Raw genomic sequence first — 25,318 nt, forward strand, 5'->3', positions numbered from 1 at the left:
TCTATTGTGTATGAAGTTACTCAAATTTCAGCAATAGTAATAAATTTAATTTGATTAAAATTTGGGGCACCATATGTGGAATATAAACCTTTTTGTTTTATTGTTATTTCATTATGACTTAAAGTAAAGTTTCAAATGACTAAAAGCTGATATATGTATGTAAAAGAAATTTAGATTTAAAGGTTGTTTGAAAAGTAGTGATTATAAACTCGCACATTAAAATTTTGAAATTTCTGCAAAAATTCCAAAATGAATAGAAATTTTTGAGAATTTTAATGGTGGTTAATTAGAGAAAATGCAAAATCCTTGTATGTTTAATGAAGATACTCAGAACTAAAAAGAGAAATATAACAATATGAAAAGGAAACAAAATGAAAATTATTGACTAATTTAAAATAATAGTTCCATTATTCATAAAATAGAATCAAATTTAAATAAATGTAATTAAAATGACTGTTCAAATTATAGCTTTAAAAAGTTATCACTTAAAAATCATATCACTGACAGTTTTTACAACATTCTGAAACAACTAAAAAGGGGAAGGAAAATATTTTGAAGCAATTAAAACCATTATAACAATTTGTAAGAAAGTTTCAAAAACGAAACAAACTTCTCTATTTGTGTATTCTTACTGCCACTCACAGAAAATTTTTTCTTGGTTTTGAAAATAAATTCAATTTTAAATTTGTCTGCATTCCACAACAGAATAATTTTTTGTTTAAAGTAAATCAAATACTACAATTCTTGAATGTTATACTGGTCTTCATCGTTTATCTTTACTACAATTGGAAATATCTTTCTTTACTTAAGGTTTCATTAATCAATAGCTCATTAAAAAGCACATTTTATAACTGTACTTGAAACAAATTTGAAAACAAACGTTATTTTAACCAAGGAGACGGGGAGAAAAAAAAATAAGACTGCTGCTTTATTACATGTGAAATATTTTTATTCTGACAAATCGATTCACCTGATTTCCTTTGATATTAAAATTCCTCCTCAATGGTTAATTTCTATTCACTACATTTGGAAATGTTTGCAAATACTTGAAACAAATAAGAAGGTAATTTGTAATCAACCTCATTTATAAAATATTATATATGATATTCAAATACTCAAATAATCTAAAAGAGTGAAAAAATTTGCTGTAAAATCCACATATAATGAGACTAAAGAATTGAAATTTATTGCAATTATTATTAAATAAAAAGGAATGAAAAATCAACTCTTCAATTCTGTTAACTAAATATTTAGAACCCTTTAGATTGAAAATGATTGCATAAAATTCTGCTGATAATGAAACAATGGAATGACTACATTATTAACTTAAAATAGCCATTATATGCAATGGAATCAGAGCCTACTTACTATTCCTCATAGAATTACAAAAAAAAATTTAAGCCATAGAAGCCTTTGTCAAATAAAATTATTTATTTTAAACATTTGATGTTAATTAGATTTTTTCACATCCCTGTATTAAAATACTGCATTAATATGGAGTTCAATTCTAACTACTTTTTGATTAAAATCATCCACATGATAGAGAATTGCATTTTTTAATCTATAAAGTTTCTAAAAGTTGGAAAATTAGATAAAACATCATGCAAAATAAATTTAAAGAAAAGAAAGAATTTGAGCAAGATTACCAAAAAAGATTACTTCTTGCAAAAATAACAAATATTAATGAATAAAATAATTAAATTCCGTTTTTTGAAAGAAAAAAAAAAGCAACTTTATCAAACAATGAACTTAGTCATCCAAACATCAGTATGGTTTTCTAAATATGAAATTATATCTAACTGAGAGGAGCTGTTCTTGTTTTCCCAAGAGTAAAAGAATCCATCATTTGAGTATATTAGGGGGTAAAAAAGTGTCATATTCATGAATTTAATTTTAATTTATATTTAATGTATTCATATTTATATTTAAAAAAAAGATAAAGACATTTAAAACAAGAAAAATAATATGTACTTAAAAATCACACCTCCGCTTTTAATTTCTCTAAAAAGTAAAACCTTTAAAAACAATTGACAAAATGCTTTATTTTTTTACCTATAAATGCAGTTGAAACAGTTGAATGCAAACAAAAAATTTTGTATATAAAAATGCAACTGCAAAAAATTCTATTACTTTATATTAAAAATAAAATTAAAAGATGGTCCACTTAGGAGAAGATTGCATAACCAAAAGAACACAATCCCCCCAAAAAAATAATAGAAAGAGTATAATAATAACTCATAAATTAAAAAAAATTCTACAATTATTAATCTATATTTCTCCCTCAAATATTAACAATAAAAGAAATTTTTTCTAACAATTAGCACAAGTTTGGAATCATTTTTTATGCAATTCATTCAAAATAACCCAAACAATAAATATTAATAGAAGTATTTACTGCATAGTATTAAAAAAAAATGTGGTTGCTACAAAAGTTAAATGTATATTCTGCTTTTGTTAAAACAATTTTGGCCATACCTAATAGGATATAAAGGTAATAAGCTTGCGATACCTTTATATATCTTTAAATTTTCAGAGAGAGATCATCTGAGACGCACTCTGCAAAAAGTCAAAAGTATTAAAGAGCATTTGTCACCAATTATTCACAGGAGACACAGCATTTATAGCAGGAATGATTGGTTTAATTTATTGCTTACTTTTCCAATGATGCAGGATATTTATGTACATATTCATACTAATGATTTTTAAACATCATCCACCCTTTGAACATACTAAAATTTCTTAAATAAAGAAAATTTACCATAAAAAATAAAATTTGAAGGATGGTATTGAATGATTTTGTGGTTAAAACACCAAATGAATAAGGTGTCCCCAAAAAATGTATACAGATTTTGACAATGATAATTATTCATTCTTACCTTAGTTGATATAAATAAATTTTACACAATTTTTCTTTGATATCAACCATATTGGGAATTTCAAAATGCAGATAATTGCAAAGATAGTTAAAAAGTGATTTATATGGATCCATTTTTGTTACCACTTACTACTAGAATTGAATATGTTTGCCATAAATGACTATTTTTCTAGAATATTCTAAATTAGGTTTTCTGAGTAGAATACCACATAATGATAGTTTGAAATATATAATTATAAACGTTCAAAAAAATGTATGTAATTGTAATAATGTAAAAAATCTCAATGTAATTTTCAACCTATCTATAATAAAAATCAACACCTGTGTACTTATTTGTCATTGTGAGACAAGAAATTTTTAAATTAAGCAATTAAAACAATAGGTTTTGATAAATAATTTTAATGAAACTTTGAAGGAAATAAATAGAATGTATAAGTACCATCTTTGAAAATGGTACATATATAGAATTGGATGAAAAATATTTTTACTATGGTTCTACCCCCCCCCCCCTGCCATATCTATGTAATATAATCTTTTTAATTAAAATGTTATATATTAGTCTCAAAGGTTTAAAAAATTGCATTACAAAGGAGATAAAAAACACTTACATATTCCTTTCTTGGAACAATCAATGCAAGTTTTGTGGCAGAAGAAATACCAGTCTTTTTAGCTGCTTGAGCAATTTCTTCTTGAAGTTTCTCTAATTGAGCCTGAAAATACAAATTCACATTAAAAAAGTTACAATAGACAATTTTCAAATCAATTAAGTTTTTAATTAATTGGTTTGAATTTATATTGAAATGTACAATATTTTTCTGGAATTTGCATAAATTACATATGAAAAATTTTAATTTAGCAAACTTATATCAGAGAATTGAAAGTTGAAATTAGACAAATGAAAAAAAAAAAATGATAACAGCATCATTATTATAGGAAAAGTTCTTTAATTTTCAAAATAGAAAAGAAAATTTCTAAGAGAAGATGCATTAGTTGTAAGATTAAAAACATTAAAATTGTATGTGAACAATAAGTATCAAGGATTTTAAAATTATCACCAGAGATTTTATAAAATATCAAGAAACATGAGAATGCATTTTATAATACATTAAAAAGTTGAAATTTGTGCTATTATAACTAATAACTAAATTAAAAGAATATGAGAATGAAACTGAAGAAATGATAATATCTTAACTTGAAAAAATCAAATTGCCAACCATCAATCAAAAATAGGTCGAATATATTTAAAAAATTTAAGTTTCTGGTGTAAATGATTAAAGCTTCAATAGAATTGCCATTTAAATCAGGAAAAACAAATTCTCCATGTTTCCTTTATACAAGAAAGCGCAGGAAGAGTACTTATGTGCTAGTTACAGTAGAATAAAAGTAACACCCACGTTTTTAACAGCAGATAAAGCCAAGGGAAGTAAACAAAAATTCAAAATTATTTGAAATAATAGAATATTAAATGTCATTCTGGTTATATTTACATATAGAAAGAAAAAAAATTCTCTTTATTATTGCTTAGAATTTTGCAAAACTAATTCATATGTTCAGAAGGAAAAATATATTGATCATTTACCTTATATTTTCTAATTTAAAGTCATGCAAAACTAAGGAATTGGATAAAACAAATTGAAACAATTACGACATCACCACAAAAGTTTATGGCATCATAGACAGTTCTTACACCAATTAAAGAATTTTCGTTCAGAGTTTCAACAAGTATATTCTTGCTGATACTAAATTCACTTTTCACATTTATACTGTTCAGAAAATTCTTTGGACCTCAGAAGATTAGAACAGAAATCATCTATTATTAAATGAATCATGCTATTATATTCACTTTTTAGTTTGTTACAGGAAAATTTCAAATCAGAACTTGCATGCATTGAAACAAGCAATAGAAATTTTTGCTATAAAATAAAAAAGCAAATCAACCAATTTTTTTTTTTTTTTACACAATACTGCATTTTTTCAATAAATATGGATTTAAACAAAATACATCTTTTAAATTTGCAAAATTTTTAAATGTGTATTCAATGGGTTTTTAAAAAAATATTTTTTACAAATATAAAACTGTGCTAAAACATATCTTTGCTCAGTTTCAGTACCTCCACTAGCATTCAAGTAGCTGCAGTCACTATTCAAATATCCTTCTTTTTTTTCTTTTCTTTTTAATCAGTCTTGAAAATTGGACTGATTTATGCAGGGGGAAAAGGATGAGATTCCATTAATGGTATTATTTAGTTTTTTAGAACTATAGCCAGAATTTTTATTCTTGCAATGTCTTAAGTGATCAGTATCATTTAGATGAAAAAAACTAAGAAATATTAAATTCATTGCATTTTCCCTGTCTTATAGACGATTTTTAAAGTCCTTGTATTTTTCCTGTTTTATAGATGGTTTTTAAATTCCCTATGTCTTTCTGATTTTTCCCACTTCTAAGGCAACCCAGTTCAAGGCAGTAGAAATTTAAATTACTTTTATTTATTTATGTTATGTAATTAAAAAAGTACAAAATATATAAAAAAAAAAAACTTTTCAGCTATAAAGTGCATTATAAATTGAACATTAAACAAATAAACAAACACACACAAATACGAAAGGAGCAAAAAGGAATTCAATATATATATAAGCAAATCTTAAAACATTAAAAAATATATTAAAAATTTTAAATTATTATGAATCTGAATCTTAAACACAGTGAATTTAAAAGTTTAAAATCCTCAAATTTGCAAACAGAACTTAAAATACAGTTATAAACAATTTTATAAGCATTAAAAAGCACCTTAAGAGTTTAAAAATTCTAACTGTTTAACTTAAAAATATTTTTTAAGCATCCTTAACAACTAAACAACTTTACATTTAAAAAATTCTTAACAAGAAAGATGTTAAATTAATTTTAAAATTTATATAATAAGAATTTATTTACAAAAATTTCACAAAAAGTACATTCTGACAGGAACATCATAATATATGGTACATAGTTAAATATCCAATTAAATTGTTATTGACAATTAACAAACAAGCAAAAAAATAAATAAAAAGAAGACAAGAAAGATCACACATTGAGATTTTAACCAAGTAATGTAAAATACATTACACAGATTAGCTGATGTACATAATAATAATAAAAATAAATAGCATATAAATTTATTCTGAACTTTTTCTACAATATCTATCTTTTTTTTATATAACAAAGATCCCAAAAGGGGCTGCAAAATTTCAAGATTAGATTGAAGCATACTAAAATACAGAACCTTCAAAACCAGTTCATATAAAAATTTGAAACATTCAATTTTATATAAAAAACACCAAAATCAGAAAACAAACTTGAACATTATATATATAAAATATGCATGAGGAAACAATTGTGTCAAAACACATTTTAGTCTGACTTCTCTTTCAAAACATCCCTATATACAAATGGATATAATTTAGAATTCCAATGTCAAGCATTCATACCAAGTGTAAAGATTCAATGTAAATGGTGTGTGATGAAAATTTCAACTTATTAAAAGTGCAACAAAAAGACATATTTCATTAATATAATTATGAAAATATTTAGAAGTAATTATATTTTTTCATTAATGCGATGAAAATAACATCACTATTTATATAAAGAATTTAGTTATTTGCTGTTTCATAATTTTAATAAAAATTTCAATGATTATTTTATTTCCAAAATTTAATGCAAGCATAAAAGTATCACTTCCTAGAGCACAAAATCTGACAAAATTTATGCTTTTAGACAAGAATCTCTTAAAAATAAATATCAACAAAAAATTGTGAACTTAATTACAAATAGCCCTATTAAAATTCAAAAACAAAGCTTTAAGCAAAAAAATAAAGAAAGAAAGGAGCAAAAGCATACAAATAATAAAATAAAAACTGCATTTCAGAAAAAATGCTCTATGCATTTTCTGAAAATTCAATCAATTAGAAGTTGACAAATTTCATATTACAATTCTACATAATATTGATCACTTACCTTTGTCCTCAATCTCTGAGCTAACTGTTCAAATTTGCCTTTTTCATGAAATTTGAAACCTTTTCTAGGCCTCTGAAACGTCTTTGCACTATATGTAATACAAAAAAAATCAATAAACAGATTTCTATCTATCTTTTTAATAATATTGTTAGGAATGCACATTATTATCTGCACTATAAGACAAATAAAAAGTATTCTTGCATTTTAACAGCGTATTTCCAATATTCATTACTCTTTTTTCTTTTAATGTAAAACTATTCATTGAGTTCAGAAAAAAAAATTACCAAACAAATTACTTAAATATTTATTTTAAATACACTGTTTATTTCATGTATGACAGCATAAACAACCATTTTTACATTCTTTTAAAATCTATTTGACTTTATTCATTTCCTCATTTATGCTCTTGTTGAATTAATTTACAATTCTAACTCTTATAGAGATGCAACATGCATATCAAGATACTGCATATTATTAGAAAGAAAATGGATAGTAAAAATTATTTTAACACAGCTACCTTTGGCGATCAGCTGGTTTGTCACTGGTATTGGTTATATTGATTTAGTATTGGGTACCAAAAATTTCAATCAAATCTTCTTTGTATAGCTTACTCTTCATGATTTCGTTGACAAAGTATTTTTAAACTTCAAATTTCTGTAGTCATGTAACTCATTTTAGTTTAAGTATTTTAATATCTAATTTAATCCAAAATAATTTAAAAATTTTTTTGCCTAATTCGGTCCATGTTGGGGTCATTCTAAAGTGCTCTCTTGTTTCCTGATACCATTTCACATATGAAGCTGTGTAAAAATTACCGTGCAATCATTTCTACATATCAAGTGAAAATGATCCGCCCATTGTCCTTGTCGAAGGTCAACATGTGTTTTCAAATCGCTACGTGGCCGGAAATCCCATGTTATATAAGACTAGTGATCATTTGTTTCGTTCCTTTTTCTTATTTCGGCTTTTGTTTCGCACTGTTGTGGATGTGCCTTGTTCGCGCCTGCTTGTAAATAAATTGCTTTCCTGGAATGGATATTAAAGAGAATTTAAAAAATCCAAAATGTCTTCTATTTCTTCAAAGCTGCATTCAACCAAAATAAGCTTACACACACACATGTATATGTATATATAAAGAACAAAGAGACGAATCATTCAACGTTGTTGTATGTACTGTAGAATATATTTCATGGTTTAAGTCATGCATTAGAAAATGATACTTGTGTATTAACTGAATACCATAGATGAGTCTTTAATTTAATTGCATGTCACTAGCAAATATGCTTAAATTTTAGCTGTGAACAATGTTACTTTGATGATTAATTACTGATTGCGAAAAAAAATCTTAACATCTTTGGTAATTAATTACTAGTTTGCAATGAATACACAAATAAAAACAGGATTATTTTTTAAAAATAATAATCTGATTCAGTAAAAAAAGCAGTGTATTACAATAAGAAAACATCTACTTATATTACAGTAAAGAATATCAACATATAAAATTATGTGAACATAAAAAAATTTCCCATCATCTATTATTTTAGAAGTTATTTTTACCATAAGAATTCATGTTAAATAAGATACTGCATTCCACTTTGAAAAATACTGAAACAAATTTACCATATTATTTTTATGCATGCTGCTTTTACAAGAAAATTGCTTAAAAACATTTGTCTTTGATTAATCTTCAAATGTGACACAAACCACTGTTAAACTAATTTGTAGCATGCATAGTTATCGCCTGATAGGAAAAATGATTTTCAATATAAGATGCAATGATTTCCCTGCTTTCAATATCTCTTTATTTAAATGGAAAGTTATTGTTCTGTTGAGGTTAGTATTTCCTCCTCTGACCAAATCTGATTTGCATAATTTTGATGCAACACAAAATACAGCTTTTCAGTAGTTCAGGCATGCTCTTCCACCAGTTTGTTGATTTCATTACTATTCACATTTAGTTCTAGAATCTTAGTTAGCAAGACATTCTTATTGATTAAGGCTTCACAGGAACCTCACAAAATCCCTCGAAGATGTGTTTAACATCATTCGGCCCAAATCTTCTCTATGCAAAAATAAGGATTATTTTTAAACATGCATTCAACACAGGTTGCCTGTATTTCAGACTTAAGTCTGAAAAATAGACAATCCTACATGTGATGTTACAATATCTCTTCATCACTTGTTTTGTGAAACATTGCTCCTTAAAAGACAAAATCTCATCGATTAAGGCTCCACAAGAACCTCGAAGACTCAGAACTGGCTCAACCTCTTGGTGTCACATTCAACAACATTATCTGACGAAAACTCCTTGCATGCAGATATCAGGGTTCTCTTTAAACATGCACTCAGCCTAGACAAATTCAGGTCAATCCAGCATGTGACGTCAAAGTATCTTCTTGCTGCGCATTCTGTGAAACATTGTTCATTAAGCAAGTCACTTTTCCACATTTTGTTTCGGTTGTTATGAGAATCATTCATGATGGAAGGTACTCAATATGAGAGGTACTAGTGTATTCAGAAATTGTATTAAATGGCTGCTTTAATCTATTGAATATGAAAAATAAACCAAAACTACATACTTTGATCATCAACAATGAAGGGATAAAAAATGAAATGAGCAGAAATGAAAGCATACCAATTCAGTACAATAATGAAAATAATAAAATGAAGATAAGAACAATGCTACTGATTTAAAGGTAGAATCAAATTAAAATTAATCCAAAAATGAAATCTGCCATCCCAAATTTCAAGTTATCATGCGAGAACATTTTTTTCGATGAATTGATTAGAGCTAGAAAGCTATATCTGAAACTCAGAATCAAAATGGAGACGATTTGCATTGAACGTTGACGGTTATGATTCCGAATCCAAATGGAAACACTCTGTGTTTGAAGTTGAATGTTGTGATTGCGAATCTGCAACACACTGCATTCATAAGTTTTAGTGGAAAAACCTCAAAATCTTGCCAAATTTTAAACTTCTAAGTAAGCAACATATTGGTGATATCAAACAAGATTACTTATTAATAAAAATTTCCTTTAATCCAAAAATAAAACAATCAATCAAATCTCTTAATAGTGGTATTTGTGTCCAATTTTAATTTGATTAGCCATAATTTGTTTAACTTTAGTTTATAAATTACGCAATTAAACCAAACACCAAATTACAGAATTATCCAAACTGCTAAAACAGTTATAACAACAATTAATTTTAATGCATACTGAAATGCATATGCTCAATAAGATTTCATAAATAATATGCAATTCAAAAATGCACAAACCTTAAACGTGGATCATAAAACTTTTGTTCATACAATTCTTCCATTACTTTTTCTTGACTCATTTTGAATTGGGCTCTTTTCTGAGCTCTTATATTAGCCTGAAAAATGAAGTAAATCAATAAATACTTGCAACACAATAATAGAAAACTTTAAGATATGTAAATTCAAATTTTTAAAATTAAACTAAATAAAAACATAAAATGAAACTAAATCAACAATACAACTTAATGGTAATAAATTTTTTTTTATAGAAATTTGTAAATATCTGGTTGAATTTATCCTAATGTTACTAACCCCTTCAAATTATCATCTACTTCTTTTTTTGTCAGTAACTTTGCAATATTTAACTACATCAGTACATTAATACTTGTTTCTGATACAGAACACAAACTTTAGACAGATTTTAGGATAACATTAAAATATAATACACAATTGGACCAACTATATGTTTATATTTAAATATTTGACTCTTATTATTAAACAGATAAATCTAAAGTTAATTCTCTCCAAAATTAATCTGCATCAGTTACAGCTGAGGAGTTAGTTAAGAGATGACAGCTAATATTATTTTAAAGAATTGATATTATCTATAAACATAAGCAATAATTTCTGTTTATCAGTATTTGTTCAGTGCTTGTTGGTCTAAAAATGATCATTTCTAACATTCGATATTTAACGTAAAAAGCTGTGCAGGCATTTATTTTTCCACAGAATCTACATGCACTGAAACTAAAATGCTACTTTAGCTGAATGTTCTTCTAGGTCCATGTAAGATCTGAATACTTACTAATATTTTTTTCTTACTTTCTGCCATTCTACTCAGACTGCAGCATTGTCTAATCATAGTCCAAATAAAGAAATTTCAATAAAATAATAACTTTCCATAATCATGAAAGAATAAAATATATTATTTAAAGAACTCCATGCCAGCATTCTTTTCTCAGTAACAATGCATTTAAAATATACGTTGCCATGAAAGACCAAAATTAGAGAACATTTTCCAGTGATTATCATTGAAAGAATGTTGAATATTGATTAAGTGAATGCTGGCAAATATTCATTTGGTTACTTCAATAACATTCACGTTCTTTGAAATATTATTCATACATAGAATCAATATATGGTGTATGTACGATTTTTAATTGTGTTATGCATAATCTTGTTAAAAAAATTTTTTTTTAAAAAGTAAAATACATTTTCCTATCAATTATTTTCATTTATAACCTATCTATATGAGTAAATTATTCATTTTGTAGAATTAATTATAAAATATTAGGATTTAAAATGTATTTATGTTTCTTTTAATCATAAAGTGCCAGGAAGAATATCTTCGGCATGATTTCTTTTAAGTAGAAACTATACAAGCAGTTATATATTAGCTTAATTTTTTAGATGTTATTACTTTTATCCCAACCTTTGAATATTGTCAGATTTTTAGGCACCAATATAAACAAATTACTTAATTTTTTATAAATACTAGTGATTAATTTTTTAATTAATTAGTATCCTATAAATAGGATAATTACAGTTAATTTTCACTATTAAACTAAATGCATTTTATTGCTTTTGTTGTTGAAGAAGTCAAAAATGAATTCTTTACCACAAATACAATGTCCAATTACTATATGTCACCCATTAGTCAGATTTTCAATCCATGCAGGGAAATTCATGTCTTTTTTTTTTTTTTTTTTTGACATTTCACTATATTGTTAAAAAATTTTAATACTTATTTGTACTTATTCAGATTTTTAATACTTATTTTCTTTACTTTCAGATTTTTCAATAACTTTTCTAAAAAAAGAAAAATTATAATTAAAAAGAAAGTATATTTTACTTCACAGTTATATTAATTTTAGTGTTTTTTAACATAATTTAAATTTATTAAAATCTATCCTTTAAATTAAGTAGGGCATCAAATGGGCTAAAAAGCAAGAAACAAAAATTTAAGGAATAAAGCTGACACAAATATTTAATGAAAAAGATGTTTAAAATATCAAGTTTCAATATCTTTTGATCAAGTATACACAATTTGCTTAATCTATCATTCTGAAATAAGACTAATATTTTAGATAATTGTTTTTTAGGAATTACCTTTAGCGTAGGCATATGATGAGTAAGGTGGACTTCTTTACCAGTCATATCTAGGGTTCGACCTTCTGAGTCCAAGATTAAAGGTGCTGGTCTAAAAGTAAAAGTTGGGAAAAATTGACACACACTATATATATATATATATAAACAAACAACTAATGAAAATTCTTTTAATATAAGAACTGCACTCACTTGTGTTGCTTGGAATCATCTGGCTTCCTAAAAATGGGGAGAAAAAGAAAAAAACTATAATTTTTGGTTTAAGAGTAAAACAATCATGTTTAAAAAAACCTGATCCTTCAAAATAATGCAATTCACAAAGGTCTCATTATCATTCCTGCTAATGCAAGAAAAAATCACTTAGTTACTACTTTAGTAAAATGGAAATCATAACTATTCAACATGAATAACAATTCTACTCAACATCTAAGAATAGCGTTCACATTTCTTAATGCCAGTGAATCATATAATTAAGCTGGTAATTGAAGAAAATTGCTAATTCATTTTTTTTAAATTTAAAAGCAACAATTTCTTTAAGTAAAACCGACCAAAATATCTCTTTCAAGCATCTTCTGGTAGATTTTTTGATTTAAAAAAACTACAAATACTTTTGTAATTTCTATTGTCATTTAAGAAAAAAAAATATCTGCAAAAAAATCAAAATATTTAATTATAATTTCCATGGTGTTTTTTTGGTGAATTCATGGCAAAACAATTTAAAATACCTGTACCAAGATGCAATTAACTTTTTTTTTTAAAGCTGTCCTTTAAAAAAAATTGATAACATCACTGAACTATGATATCACATTACTTTAAAAAAAGGAAAAAGATTTAACAATTATAAAATTTCAAAAGTGACCTACCAATTTGTCAGAAGTGCAGGTTTTGAACTAAGTTTTGCTTGAATCATGGCAGTCAACTGAGCGATTCTTGCCTTGTTTTCTGATAGAGATGGAGAAGCATCAGATGCTGAAGATGCACCAGCACCTGCCAAATTATTTGCTGATGGTGGCACTTGACCTAAAGCACCAGACATAAGCATTTGCTGCAGAATTCAAAGAAAATATAAATATTATGAAATCTATTTAATGACATAAGTATGATTTCTCAAAATATTTTAAGTATTATTTATTTTTTTATAACTGCATTTAAGAAATTGCAAATTATTGTAATCTGCCATAAGTCACAGATCACATATACAAGAATTCTCCCTCCCTTCTCCTTCTATTGCAGATTTAAGAACAATATACAGAAATCAATTACCAATGCCTTAACAAAATGAATATTTCTGAATTTATCTTGAAGATAATGATACATTTCATTGTAAATTGTCCACATGACCAGCACAGAACTAGGCTGAATTATAATTGCATGCTCACAATTACAGTGAATCTCTATAGAATAACAATGGTTTCATTTTGAAGAATTAATTCATATTGCATTGGCATTTGTCAAGCAATTTTAAGAAATCTAACAAACTTTAAATTTTTAAACAGCTACTTTGTTGACCAATTTAATATAGCTACTAGCTATTATCCTCATGAGAGATATTGTTATATAAATAGTTACCTAAAAAATGCAAGTAAATATTTACAACAAAGATTCTATATTTGAAATAGGTATTAATAACAAAGGAAAGTAAATAAATTAATGCATTCTTCAAAGAAGATTTTTTAGCAAGTGCAACTCTTCATCAAATAAACGTGTTCAAATAAGCATAAACAAAACATCAAAAATATTTTTGAGAAACATAATCTTTAAGTGCTGATATATTATTTCATTAAAATATACCAAAACTGCAAATACAGTAAATTTTTGAATACATTTTTTTTCTTTAAAAATTTACCCAAAATTCAATTTTTAAAATAGAAAATTGTATAGGTATCGTGTATAATCTGAAACAATTTTTTTTAAATCTTGCGACATTCAAGCATGTTATAAAAATATCATCAAGCAAGTAAGACAAGTGGACTATTTTCCAATCATGTCACTGTAAAGTATAATGTCAGCTGCTAATAATGATTGTTCTAATTCTAGTAACCTTATTGGTAATTAGTTGATTTTTTTATATATTTATTTATTGCATTCTTTTTGTTTGTTTATGTGTTGGTGCTTTCTTATTACCTAAGAGTGAATTTCACCATCACATATTTCATTCTGGTAGCAATGAAAAAAGTTAGCAATAATAAACAATTTTGAAAAAAAAACAACCCATTTTTACAAAATGAATAACTCATCTCATTTCAATTAATTCTTTCATAAACATAAGAATAACAAATTATAAAATAAAAAGGGCTATATCTGGCAATAATTAATGATTTAATGCTTGTGCCTGGCAAACAAGAAAGCATCTTTTTTTTTTTGTGAAAATATTGGATTTTTATATAAGCCCCCCCCCCCATAAATTAGCATTAGAAAAAGATTCCAAAAATTCCAGGCTTATATATGTAAATGTATGGTAATTTTAAATTTAATAATTAAATAACCTAATTTGATATTATACAAAATAAAATTTAAAAAATAACAATGCAAAAAAGAACAAAAAATTATACATTTTTTTATTAAAATAACTTCACTGAGAACAATTTAATTTCAAGGAGAAGACAAAGACATTTTTCAATGCATAAAATTCAGAATTAAATAAAGAAAACTTTTACCTTTTTTCGCTCCTCTATCATTCTTTGAGCATTTGCCATCATCTCTTGGATCTAAAAAGGAAAAAAAAAAAAAAAAAAAATGAAGTACATTAATTACATTCAGCTTATACATGCAAAAACAAAATGGTCCATTGTGGCAGCAACTAAATTTAAGAACTTAATATCTATATAAATATTTTTATCCATTAAAGTAACAAATAAATTAGCTGCATTAAAGATTCAAACAAAATTCAATAGTAAGTTGGGCCATTACCAAAATCTTACAAAATGTTTTGAAAAATTTTCAGTTCTAAGTTTTTCAAAATTATATTTTTTAATTACTAGGTTCAAAGATTATTTCAGCATATTAAGATCTTTTCAAACTACATTTTGTTAATTCACAGCTTCTTTGATTTATTTAAAAGCAGTAATTTTAATAAAATAAAAATACCACATATATTAATATTTAAAGAGGAGGAAATGTCCATTCATTATTTAAATTATAAATGAAATCTAATTTAAGTGAATTTAATTAAATGATTCACTAAATAATACAGATTTAATTAATTTACCAGCTTCTTGTTTACTTAAACTGAACAATGTTAATTACAAAAAAAGACGTAGGCATTGTTCTTATATCACAAAGAGCACACACAAATATAGTCATAAATTTGCTACTATCGGTTCAGTAAAATTATTATTAATTTTAATTAGAAGATTTTACATAACAGTTAATATTATACAGAATAACAGTTTTTTGTTAATTTTAATATTTTTATTTAATAATACAATTTCTTAAAAGTTGAAAAATTGTTCTGAACTACATTTTAATACTAGAAAAAAATACATAGCAATCTTTTACAGAAGTATATGGATATAGTTTCATTAAACAATCAATATATAATATTGGATATGCTTTAAAAAGTAAGCATAATTTCCCATTGGTTATAAAACAAATGAAAAATTTCTGAACTTTTGAATTCATTTTCTTACTACCCCCCCCCCCTCTTAACTGTTATTTATTTGGAACAAATGCCTCAGTTTGTTTATATTTTTGCCAGAAAAATAATGTCCACTACGAACTTATTCCGATATGATGCTATTTAAATCCTCCAAAAGTATTTCTAAGGAAAAATTTACTAGAAATAATATAGATACCTGAAATGAACTTAAATTAATAGGAGCCTCTACATAAACAGCTGGAATTTCCTCTCAGTGCTAATTAATTTTGAAAGTATTTGATAAAAAATATATTAAGTATAAAATTAGCTAATAATATTCCAATCCAACTGATTAAAAATTTAATGCAAGACACTTATGGATGAAAAACATTGTAATAAAATGATTAGGACATAAGTAATAAGAAACATAAAAATATATAATTTAAAATATTTTACTTGTTACATACCTGTATGGTGGTAAGCTGGCCAGGACTGGGCTGACCAGGAACTGAATTTTTAGAATGATCATCAGTCTTTATCTTTTTATTTTCAGATATTTCTTCATCCTAAATAAAACATCAGGAAATGTTTAAAATATTTTGATATTTTATTGATAAAACTAATTCCTAAATAAATATTCATTCAATATTGAAAAATATAGAAGTAAATAAAATTACATATTCAAATTAATAAAAAAATAAATACATAGATAATGCACAAATGCTGGGACTAATAAAATCCCCTCTCAGAATGTCATTGCCACATAAGCAATATAAATGCTTATGTTACCTAATAATTAACAGCATACTATCTTGCATTATACTGTGACATCGCTATTTTTTTCTTTTATAAAAGATGCAATTGATCACAAAATTCAATTTCTAAAGTATATTTAATTTGTATGATGAGCTTCTTTCCAACAGTACAAACTCCTTCCCAACAATACAAAAATAAGCTTTTATGAATGTTCGATTTTAAATTACTATTCCATAACCTTTTAACATTTAAAACCAAGCCTACCATATCAGTTTTCAACTACAATTTATTTCTCTCTATAATAATTGTTTACAGTCCTTTTTATTATTATTATTTTTTTATATTCTGCCAACACATGAAAATAAAATTTCACAAATGAAATTACTATAAATCACCTCTTTTTTTTCTCATACATGATCAGAAATTCTGATATACAGAGAAAATTCTATGAACACAGTAATTAGGATAAATGTAAATTGCTTTTAATTATTAACAATTTCACATCTTGTGAAATTTATGCTGAATGACACAGAATTGTCATAATAACTCATAATGGAACACAAAAGTCTAATAGATCATTGTTAACTATTAACAAATATATGGGAAAGTGTTGTTTCAGAAATCTAACCAAGAAAATATTGAGAGAAATAATTAAATTCTGAATTCTACTAGGGGAAAAAAATAAAGAAGATCCATAAGAAATATTTATAAAAAATTTTTGGTGATCCCTTTTTATTTCATACTTATGAGGGATAGCATTGAATTTATTGATAATAATTGACCAAAATAAACACTTTACCTAATGAGTATACAAAGAAAAATGAAAATACTTATGTGTCTAGAATTTCTGTATTTCACTGGAACAGGTTTATATAATTAGCATTAAATGCTTGCCACATAGAAAACATTAAGAACTAAATTTTAAAGTAATTATTTACTATCCCTTTACGTTAGTAAAATTATAAATTCAATTTTTTTAGATGAATTGAATGGTATAAACACTGTTTTTTATATATAATTGTTTCAATTTATTCTAAATATTTACAAAATATGGAATACATAAAAAATGAAACTAAGAATTATTTTCATGCATTATACTTATTGTATATAAATAAGTGGCTGATAATCCCCCCCCCCCAAAAAAAAAGTTTTTTCTTGGTATATCAACAATTATTGAAGCTAATAAAAAGTTCAGAGAATAAAAAGAGAATATTGATTCATTAGGATTTTTTTTATATTACTTTTATAATGACCTAGCGTGAGTATGTGTGCATGTATAAAACTATACTCTTCTGTTATATTTCTATTAGTAGTAAATATAATTATAAAAATTTATGCATTTGATTAAAATGTTAGAACAGAATGAATCCCAATTCTTTTTTTTTAAATATGAAAAATTATTAATTTAGAATATTAGTTTGATGCATATTACTCACTTTGAAATTGTTTGAGATGTAAAGTCTGCTATTTCAAATCAATAGATTTTCGGATCAAAGTTTTCAAATTCTCAACATTAAAAAAATTTATATCCAAGTTTACATTGTTTAATAAGAGGAATAAGATGAAATACTTCTTTGCTAGCAATTAAAAATTCAGCAAGTTTTATAAAACATTCTCATACAAATAATGGCTTTCCATTTAAACCTTCAAGCATAAGAATCCAACATGCTAGGCGTTTTTTAAGAAGCGACTGCTAGTAGGAAAGAGAACATTCACTGAATTTAAAAAATGGGGAGGGGGGATATTTTAATAGCAAGACCTACTACTCAAAAAATTATGCTTAAAATCCTTACTAATAGGATGTGGAGTAAGAACTTTTACTCAATATTAGTTCAAACAGCATATAATATAACAATATTTAAATATGTTGCAAATTCTGACATAGTTTATTCTTACTATATTATGATACACTTGTTTAAAATAAAAAACTTTTTTTTTTGAAAAAGTTAATGAATTTATATTTCACAAATCTAAAAATTCACAATTTGAGAAAAATATATATATAATTTTAGATTACAACTACCAATGTGTAAATTAAGTATCAAACAAATCGAAAATAACTTAGCCAAATACTTACTCTGTGACGTTTCTTAGCTCTCTTTGTGGAATCACTGTCATTGCTAAAGTTTCTGAAAAGCTGATCTGCTAATTTTTCTGCTTTAGAATTATCCAAATAAGATGATAATTTATCTAAAATTGTTTATAAAGAAATTAAAATTTTGGAAATAAAACTATGTAATGTTTCATAATAATGCAATGTAAGTATCTTTTTTTAATTCAGCATAATCAACAATACTACTCTGAAGAACCCATTTCAGTAAAAAAGTTTAATGGAAAATTATTTCTTTCTACCTGAATATATCAAATGAAAATACAGCCATGTTAACAAAAAAAAAAAAGATATTTCTGACAAAATATATTTTTCCTATTCATAAAATTATGATGAAATTAGTAAGAACGACACAATTTATTTCACAAACAAGATGGCTGATATGTAAGCATTTAAGATTCATATCAAATTAAAAAAAACAACTATTATAAGTTTACATCTACATGGAATTTTCCAAAATCCTTTTTCTTTTTTTTAATTAGTAAATGTTACTTATTTGTTTCAAGCTATTGTCTTGTCCATTAATAACAAATTCATTTATTTTCACTGCAAATCAAAAATAAAATATTTTAATATATTATTTCACAATAGGCAATAATGCTATATATTTCTGATTAATGACTAAATCACAGGAAGGATTGCAAAATATATGACAACTATTTAAGTAATTTGTTTTCTGAATTTAACAGCAACACACACACACACACACAAAAAAAAAAAAAAAAAAAAAAAAAAATATGGCAATATCAACATAAGTTTACTTTTAGGAACTCAAGTTTTAAAATTTATTGATTTTGTATTTCAAATTAATAAGTAAGTATTGGCAAGTATAATTAAAAGATAATTAATGCAGAATTTTAAATCAGTATTTAGATAAAAGTTGAAATTTCATAGCACTGATGAAACTTGTAATTGATTATAATATTTTGCATAGTTAGTTGCTTCATATAGTATATAAATACTATATTGAGTTTATATTGATGTAATATATATGAAGTGTTGCAACAAATTAAACAACTTTTCTAATAAACAAAATGTCCAATCATCAAATTTTTTTAATCTATAAAAAATATGATGGAACATGGCAAATCTACTTATTTGATAAAATATTACTTGGAGTTGCTTAGAATCGAGTAATTAAATACGTCTACAATATGACCTTGCATATCAATAAATATATCATTATTTATCCTTCATCTTAAAAAATGATTGAATACACTAACTTATATATAATTGTTCCAGAATGCTAACTACTTTTTTCATTGTGAAGAAATAAAAGAATGGAATTCATATGCATAGACAAAAACTGAAATCACAGACAAAAAATTAAATAACTAAGAAAAATGAAGTTGTAAATCAAATTATTAATTAAGGTTATATAATTTTATTGCAACAAATATACAAGCATCAGATTTTATGGACTGGAACAACTTGAAGAATAGCCCTAAATAAAAATGTACTTTAAAATTGAAAGTTTTTCAAATGTTAATTTTAAAAATGAAAAAATTATTTTCAAAGCATTTGTAATTCATTTTTTGGTTAATAAAAATTGTAAACTGAAGTGTCACAACATTAAAAGCAGGCATCTTATTATTGCTACATTATTTTAGCCCTTATATAGATGCTATCGCAGAATACTATATATATCTTACTAGCTGAACTCAGCAATTCTTTGCTATAATTATATTTATAAATTAAAGAAATATAACAGAAAAGTTCGATACCAATTATTGATTTAGTTAATCAATCGTTAGATACCCACATATACAATATTATTTTTGTGTTTTGGTTCACGTATATTGTAATTACTATTGTATTCATCATCAAAATCCTTACAATGTTCTTAGATATAGTATGTTTTAGACAATTCCATTTGATATATATACATATAAATATAGAAGTATGTAACACATAATTGTATACAAAAAAAAAAGGATTTTTTAAATTCAAACCACATGCAATGATGACCTTAAAATTAACTTCACTTCATTATGAAGCAAAATCATCACAATTAATACTGAATATAAAAAAAAAAAACATTAAAAAATTGAACATCATGAAATTTTACAAAATTCAACCTCTTTATAAAAGAATATTAATTCAATGAAGTTTACTCTTATGCATGCGTAAAAGTATTCTTATCTTGTGAACCTCAACATGAGAAGTATTTTTTAAAAAATGTCTGAATCTTACATATTTTTGTTCATATCCTTGATGTCTGTGATGTCTTTATTATCCATTCAGAACTCTTCAGAAATAGTTGACTATTGTATTGATAATGAATTATAAAGTTTCTAACTTTTCTTGTATTAGTCAGATCAAGAAATTAAAAATCTTTAAACATTCCCAGAACAATATAGAGCATTTTCTTTTGTTAATGTTCGAGATCCTTGCTAGTTTTATATAATCTATAATTATTCTAAATATATGGTTTAAATTCAAGAGAAATTGCTTAAGTTTTCACACAGTCTCCCTCCCCTCTTTTCTCCTTCTTTCAAATTTTTCAATACATTGAATAAAATATCCTGAATAATAATATTCCTTTAAAATTAGATGAATAATTATTCTCACTCATTATTCTTTTTTAAAAAAATCATTTTTAAAGATCTCTCAAAGAAAGATAAAGTAATGAAGAATATTTTGATTTTAAAAGAATGGCAAATATGACAAAATTTAGTCTCGGTTTATAAATCAAATTTTCAATTAAATTCTACCACAATTTTTACAAGTGTTTTAAAAAAGACAAAATAAAAATAAAAATAAAAGATTTAAAAAGAATATAAATACATAAAATATTTAAAATTCACACAAAAAAATATTAAGTCTTACCAGCTGTTTTTCTTTGATCATAACCTTTAACCAAGCAGCGTACTGCGGAAGACACAAGTGACTGTGAGGGTTCACTAACACCTAAAAATCTCTGAATGAATCTGTCCACTTGAGGCCTAATTTCCTCTTTAGACATTGCCATTATGATATCTTTAAAGGAAAAAAAAATTAAGAATTAATAAATAATTCTCATGATAGATTATGTGCTTGATAATGATAATAAAATATTTATATCAAAATAAATTCTTGATCAAAACACTACATTTTTAACAATATAGTTTTTTAAGTATATAAATAAACATTAATCTTTAAAAACATAAAAATTACCAAACCATTTTCATAGCCATAAAAATATATAAATTTTGCATTTGATAATAAAAAATTAATCGACATTAATTAATAACATATTTCACTGAGTACTTTTAACCAACTTAAACATCATTACAACATGAAAATAGTATTTTCAACACAGTTTTCAGCAAAACAATATTAGATCAGGCATGACGGTGTCCTGGCCTAGGAGTAGTGTGTCTTCCTTTATGATCTGGGAGTCCCTGGTTCAGGCATGGTTGTTCTTTACCCTGTATTCTATATGCGAGGTGTGTGAAAGAGTCACCCTGTAAAAAAGGGTTGTGCACACGAATGTGTGAGTGTAATCTTCATATGAGCTAGAAGTCAGACTTCTGCCCTCGGGTGCTCAGAGGCATTTAAGACTAGAAACTACAGCACAAACTCGGCTCAAATCGCTGACTTCATCAGCAGGCTTGACTATGGCAAGTGCCGAAAGTAACAATAACAAATCAGGCATAGGATAACTCATAAAATATTCTGTAATCAATAAAACTTTTTCAGTAAATAAATTACAAATTAAAGAAACTATAAGAACAGTTAATTTCTCATATGAAAAGCACTAATTTTTAAATATATTTAGAACAGATATTCAATGAAAGTTACATATTAATCTAATAATTGCAAAATTATCTTTAATGAATTTTTTAAATATGAAAATCAAGCAATTTATGATATTTTAATTCAATAAAATTTCTGAACTTCAAAAGGTGTTACAATTTACAGAATTTAAATGATAATGAAGAATCACTCAAAATGATACCTGTTCTTTTTTTTTTTTTTTTTTTGTCATGTCTGTCACAACATATTTTTACTTTGTAAATGTTATTTTTTCTTAGGTACAGAATTTTGTATCACTTGTAAATAAAAAACATATTTATATCAACATACCATATTTCATTTAGGTACATTAATGTTTTGTACTTAAAATTGGGCAAGTCATTTTTGAAGTCATATCTGTTGCAAATGGAATTAAACCTTTGGTAATAAGTCACTGCCATGAATCCCTCAAAAAAAAAAAAAAAATTAAATCAAATTACAACAATAAAGTCTTGTTATTCTTCACATATATGATTCACATATATTCACTTGTTATTTCGTCACATATATGAACATTACTAATGAAGACAAATATCATGACCTAATAGTGCTATTAAAAAATAATCTGGATCATCTATCTTTTTTAAATGTAAATTGTCATTTGTGGTGTTGTAACTTCCCTTTATAATTCTTGATGATCATCAGAATTCTTGCTGATCAGAATGAAATAGCAAACAAATAAAAAAGCTGTTTGATGTCTGTAAAATACTTAAAGAAATCAAAAAATGTTAGATAAAATTCCATATTTCAAAAATCTACTAAAACAAATAAGAAAAAAAAAAGGGGGAGGGGGGAACAGAGATAATGTGACAAAAAATTTTATACTCTCCAAAAAAGTGTTCTTTCCTCTTACTCTAGTTTTACAACTTAAGCATAATTCAATTTATCCTAAATACTGCTAACATAATTCAACATTTGATCTAAATTATTATTGTTAAGCTAAAAACAAAGCGAAATAATATAACAGAGATTATAAGCATTTATCTCAGCACTCGATATAAATAAAACTATAAATGGCATGGTCTTCTTATTCCTTACATTAAATGCAAAAAAAAAAAAAAAAAATTACCTTTTTTTTTTTTAACAATGGAGGGTAAAATCCTATAAAAAATATTTGTTGAAAAATTCAAAACAATTTGAATTTTACCGATAAAAGGCATTGTTAAAAATTGTACAAAAAAAAAAAAAAAAAATGCCAGAATTCAAAGAAAAAAACTGTAGTGGCACTTAAACTGGTATCAAGAGTAAAAGAAACGTAAAAATAAATAAAAATAAAAAATATTATTAAACAATAATATTTTGGAAGATTACTACTTTGAGATGCACAATGCCACTTTCCAAAGCATTTTTGTGTTAAATTAAGATTGTTTAAAGACAAATATTTTGATCTATAAAGTGACAACAGACAGATACACACATGCATTTTCCTTTATTAGTAGTAGAGATGTATTTGAATCATGTTTAACTGGACTGGACTGGACTGTTTAACTGGACATATAACTGTTTAACTGGACATAATAATACATCACATAATGTTTTTGCACATTCAATGTGAATGCTCACTAACAAAAAAATATACTATTATGTTCTTTTGCTTTCTTATTGTAATCATTTAAAAAATGTATTAGTGAAAAAAAAAAGACTTGTTAAAAACTTGCAAGAAGTGTAAAAATAATATCGAAAATACCTTTTATACAAAATGAAAAATTGAATACGTTTAAAATCCTGAAATAATAAGATGATGAAAGTACTAGTTATTCAGCTTTATGAAAAGCTAGTTCTTTCTGCTTCATTACAAAGTATTGTACAAACATGAAAAGACTAGAAATTCACATGCATATTTAAAAATAACTCAATTACAGTTTAACCAAAATACTTATCATTAAAAAAAATGTCTCATATTTATTTAATGCCTGTTTTCCCAATTAAATGAATCAACAAAAAAGCTTAATATACATTGAAAGTTAAGTTTAGTTCTTCTATAATTATTAATTTTAAATATTCTTTAAAAGAGTTCTTGTTTAATAATAGCAATATAAATTATAAGCTTGCATTTTTTTAACTTCGTTCAGTACATAATTTCTGAGTTTCGTTTTGAAATGGGGTCAAGCAGTGATGAGAATATAAATAATATTGCTTTTACTTAAACAACTGCAAGAATGAAGAAATAAACTGAACAAAAAAGAGATAACTTATAATGAGAAAAAAAAATGCATAATTAAAGAAAATATGTAACTATATTATATTTTTATAATTTCGCAAAGCTATTTAGTATCTGAATAGATGAAATTAACTATAATATTAAATGTTACAGCAATTTCTTTTTCATTCAACTGATTTAAAGACAATTAGAAACTAGACTAATAGTTCTTTTTCTTATTTAATCATTAGTTATTTCAATGAAAATGTTTTAGCCGAGGTTTTCAGACAAAATGCTTTTTTTTTAATATTTTTACCACTTGAATTTGCAACATATATCGTAAATGTGTCTGTATATTGGTTTTATGAATAATTTTTAGATTACATAAACAGATAAAAGAGAAATATAAAATAATAGGAAAGCTCATTAGGTTCAACAATTGCTTAATTAGCAGTAAAGATCCAAAATGTCACTATTCTAATATTGGTAACTAGATTATAACCTTAAAATTATAAAACATTAAGAGGCAAAACAGACACATTTTTTTAAACTATTCTAGCCTTAACTTTAAATAGACAGCACAGCTAAATTGGGCACACTGAGATGCCGTATATACTGCCTTGCGATAAAAAATTATTAATTTAAAAATTCACTCAGTCGGCCTAAAAAAAAATTTCATCAATCTGTCGGTACATCCTTCAAAAATCACAGTAAAATTTCTTCA

The 25,318-nt window shown here is 25.2% G+C and overlaps 1 protein-coding gene across 1 annotated transcript in view; it reads right to left on the bottom strand.

Moving 5' to 3' along the window:
- The window catches only part of LOC129981234 (U4/U6 small nuclear ribonucleoprotein Prp3-like), a 35,734-nt gene that overhangs the window by 10,050 nt on the left and 366 nt on the right, over positions 1-25,318 (bottom strand). The window contains exons 2-11 of the mRNA XM_056091992.1: positions 21,507-21,656; positions 18,645-18,757; positions 16,279-16,377; positions 14,892-14,942; positions 13,098-13,279; positions 12,427-12,453; positions 12,238-12,328; positions 10,147-10,244; positions 6,867-6,954; positions 3,484-3,585 (exon numbers count right to left, since the gene is read on the bottom strand). Coding sequence (XP_055947967.1) covers positions 3,484-3,585; positions 6,867-6,954; positions 10,147-10,244; positions 12,238-12,328; positions 12,427-12,453; positions 13,098-13,279; positions 14,892-14,942; positions 16,279-16,377; positions 18,645-18,757; positions 21,507-21,648 — 993 coding nt within the window. The 5' untranslated portion in view covers positions 21,649-21,656. The remainder of the gene's footprint in view (positions 1-3,483; positions 3,586-6,866; positions 6,955-10,146; positions 10,245-12,237; positions 12,329-12,426; positions 12,454-13,097; positions 13,280-14,891; positions 14,943-16,278; positions 16,378-18,644; positions 18,758-21,506; positions 21,657-25,318) is intronic.

The sequence above is a fragment of the Argiope bruennichi genome, chromosome 8 (assembly GCF_947563725.1).
Source record: "Argiope bruennichi chromosome 8, qqArgBrue1.1, whole genome shotgun sequence".
NCBI classification, from domain to species: Eukaryota; Metazoa; Arthropoda; class Arachnida; order Araneae; family Araneidae; genus Argiope; species Argiope bruennichi.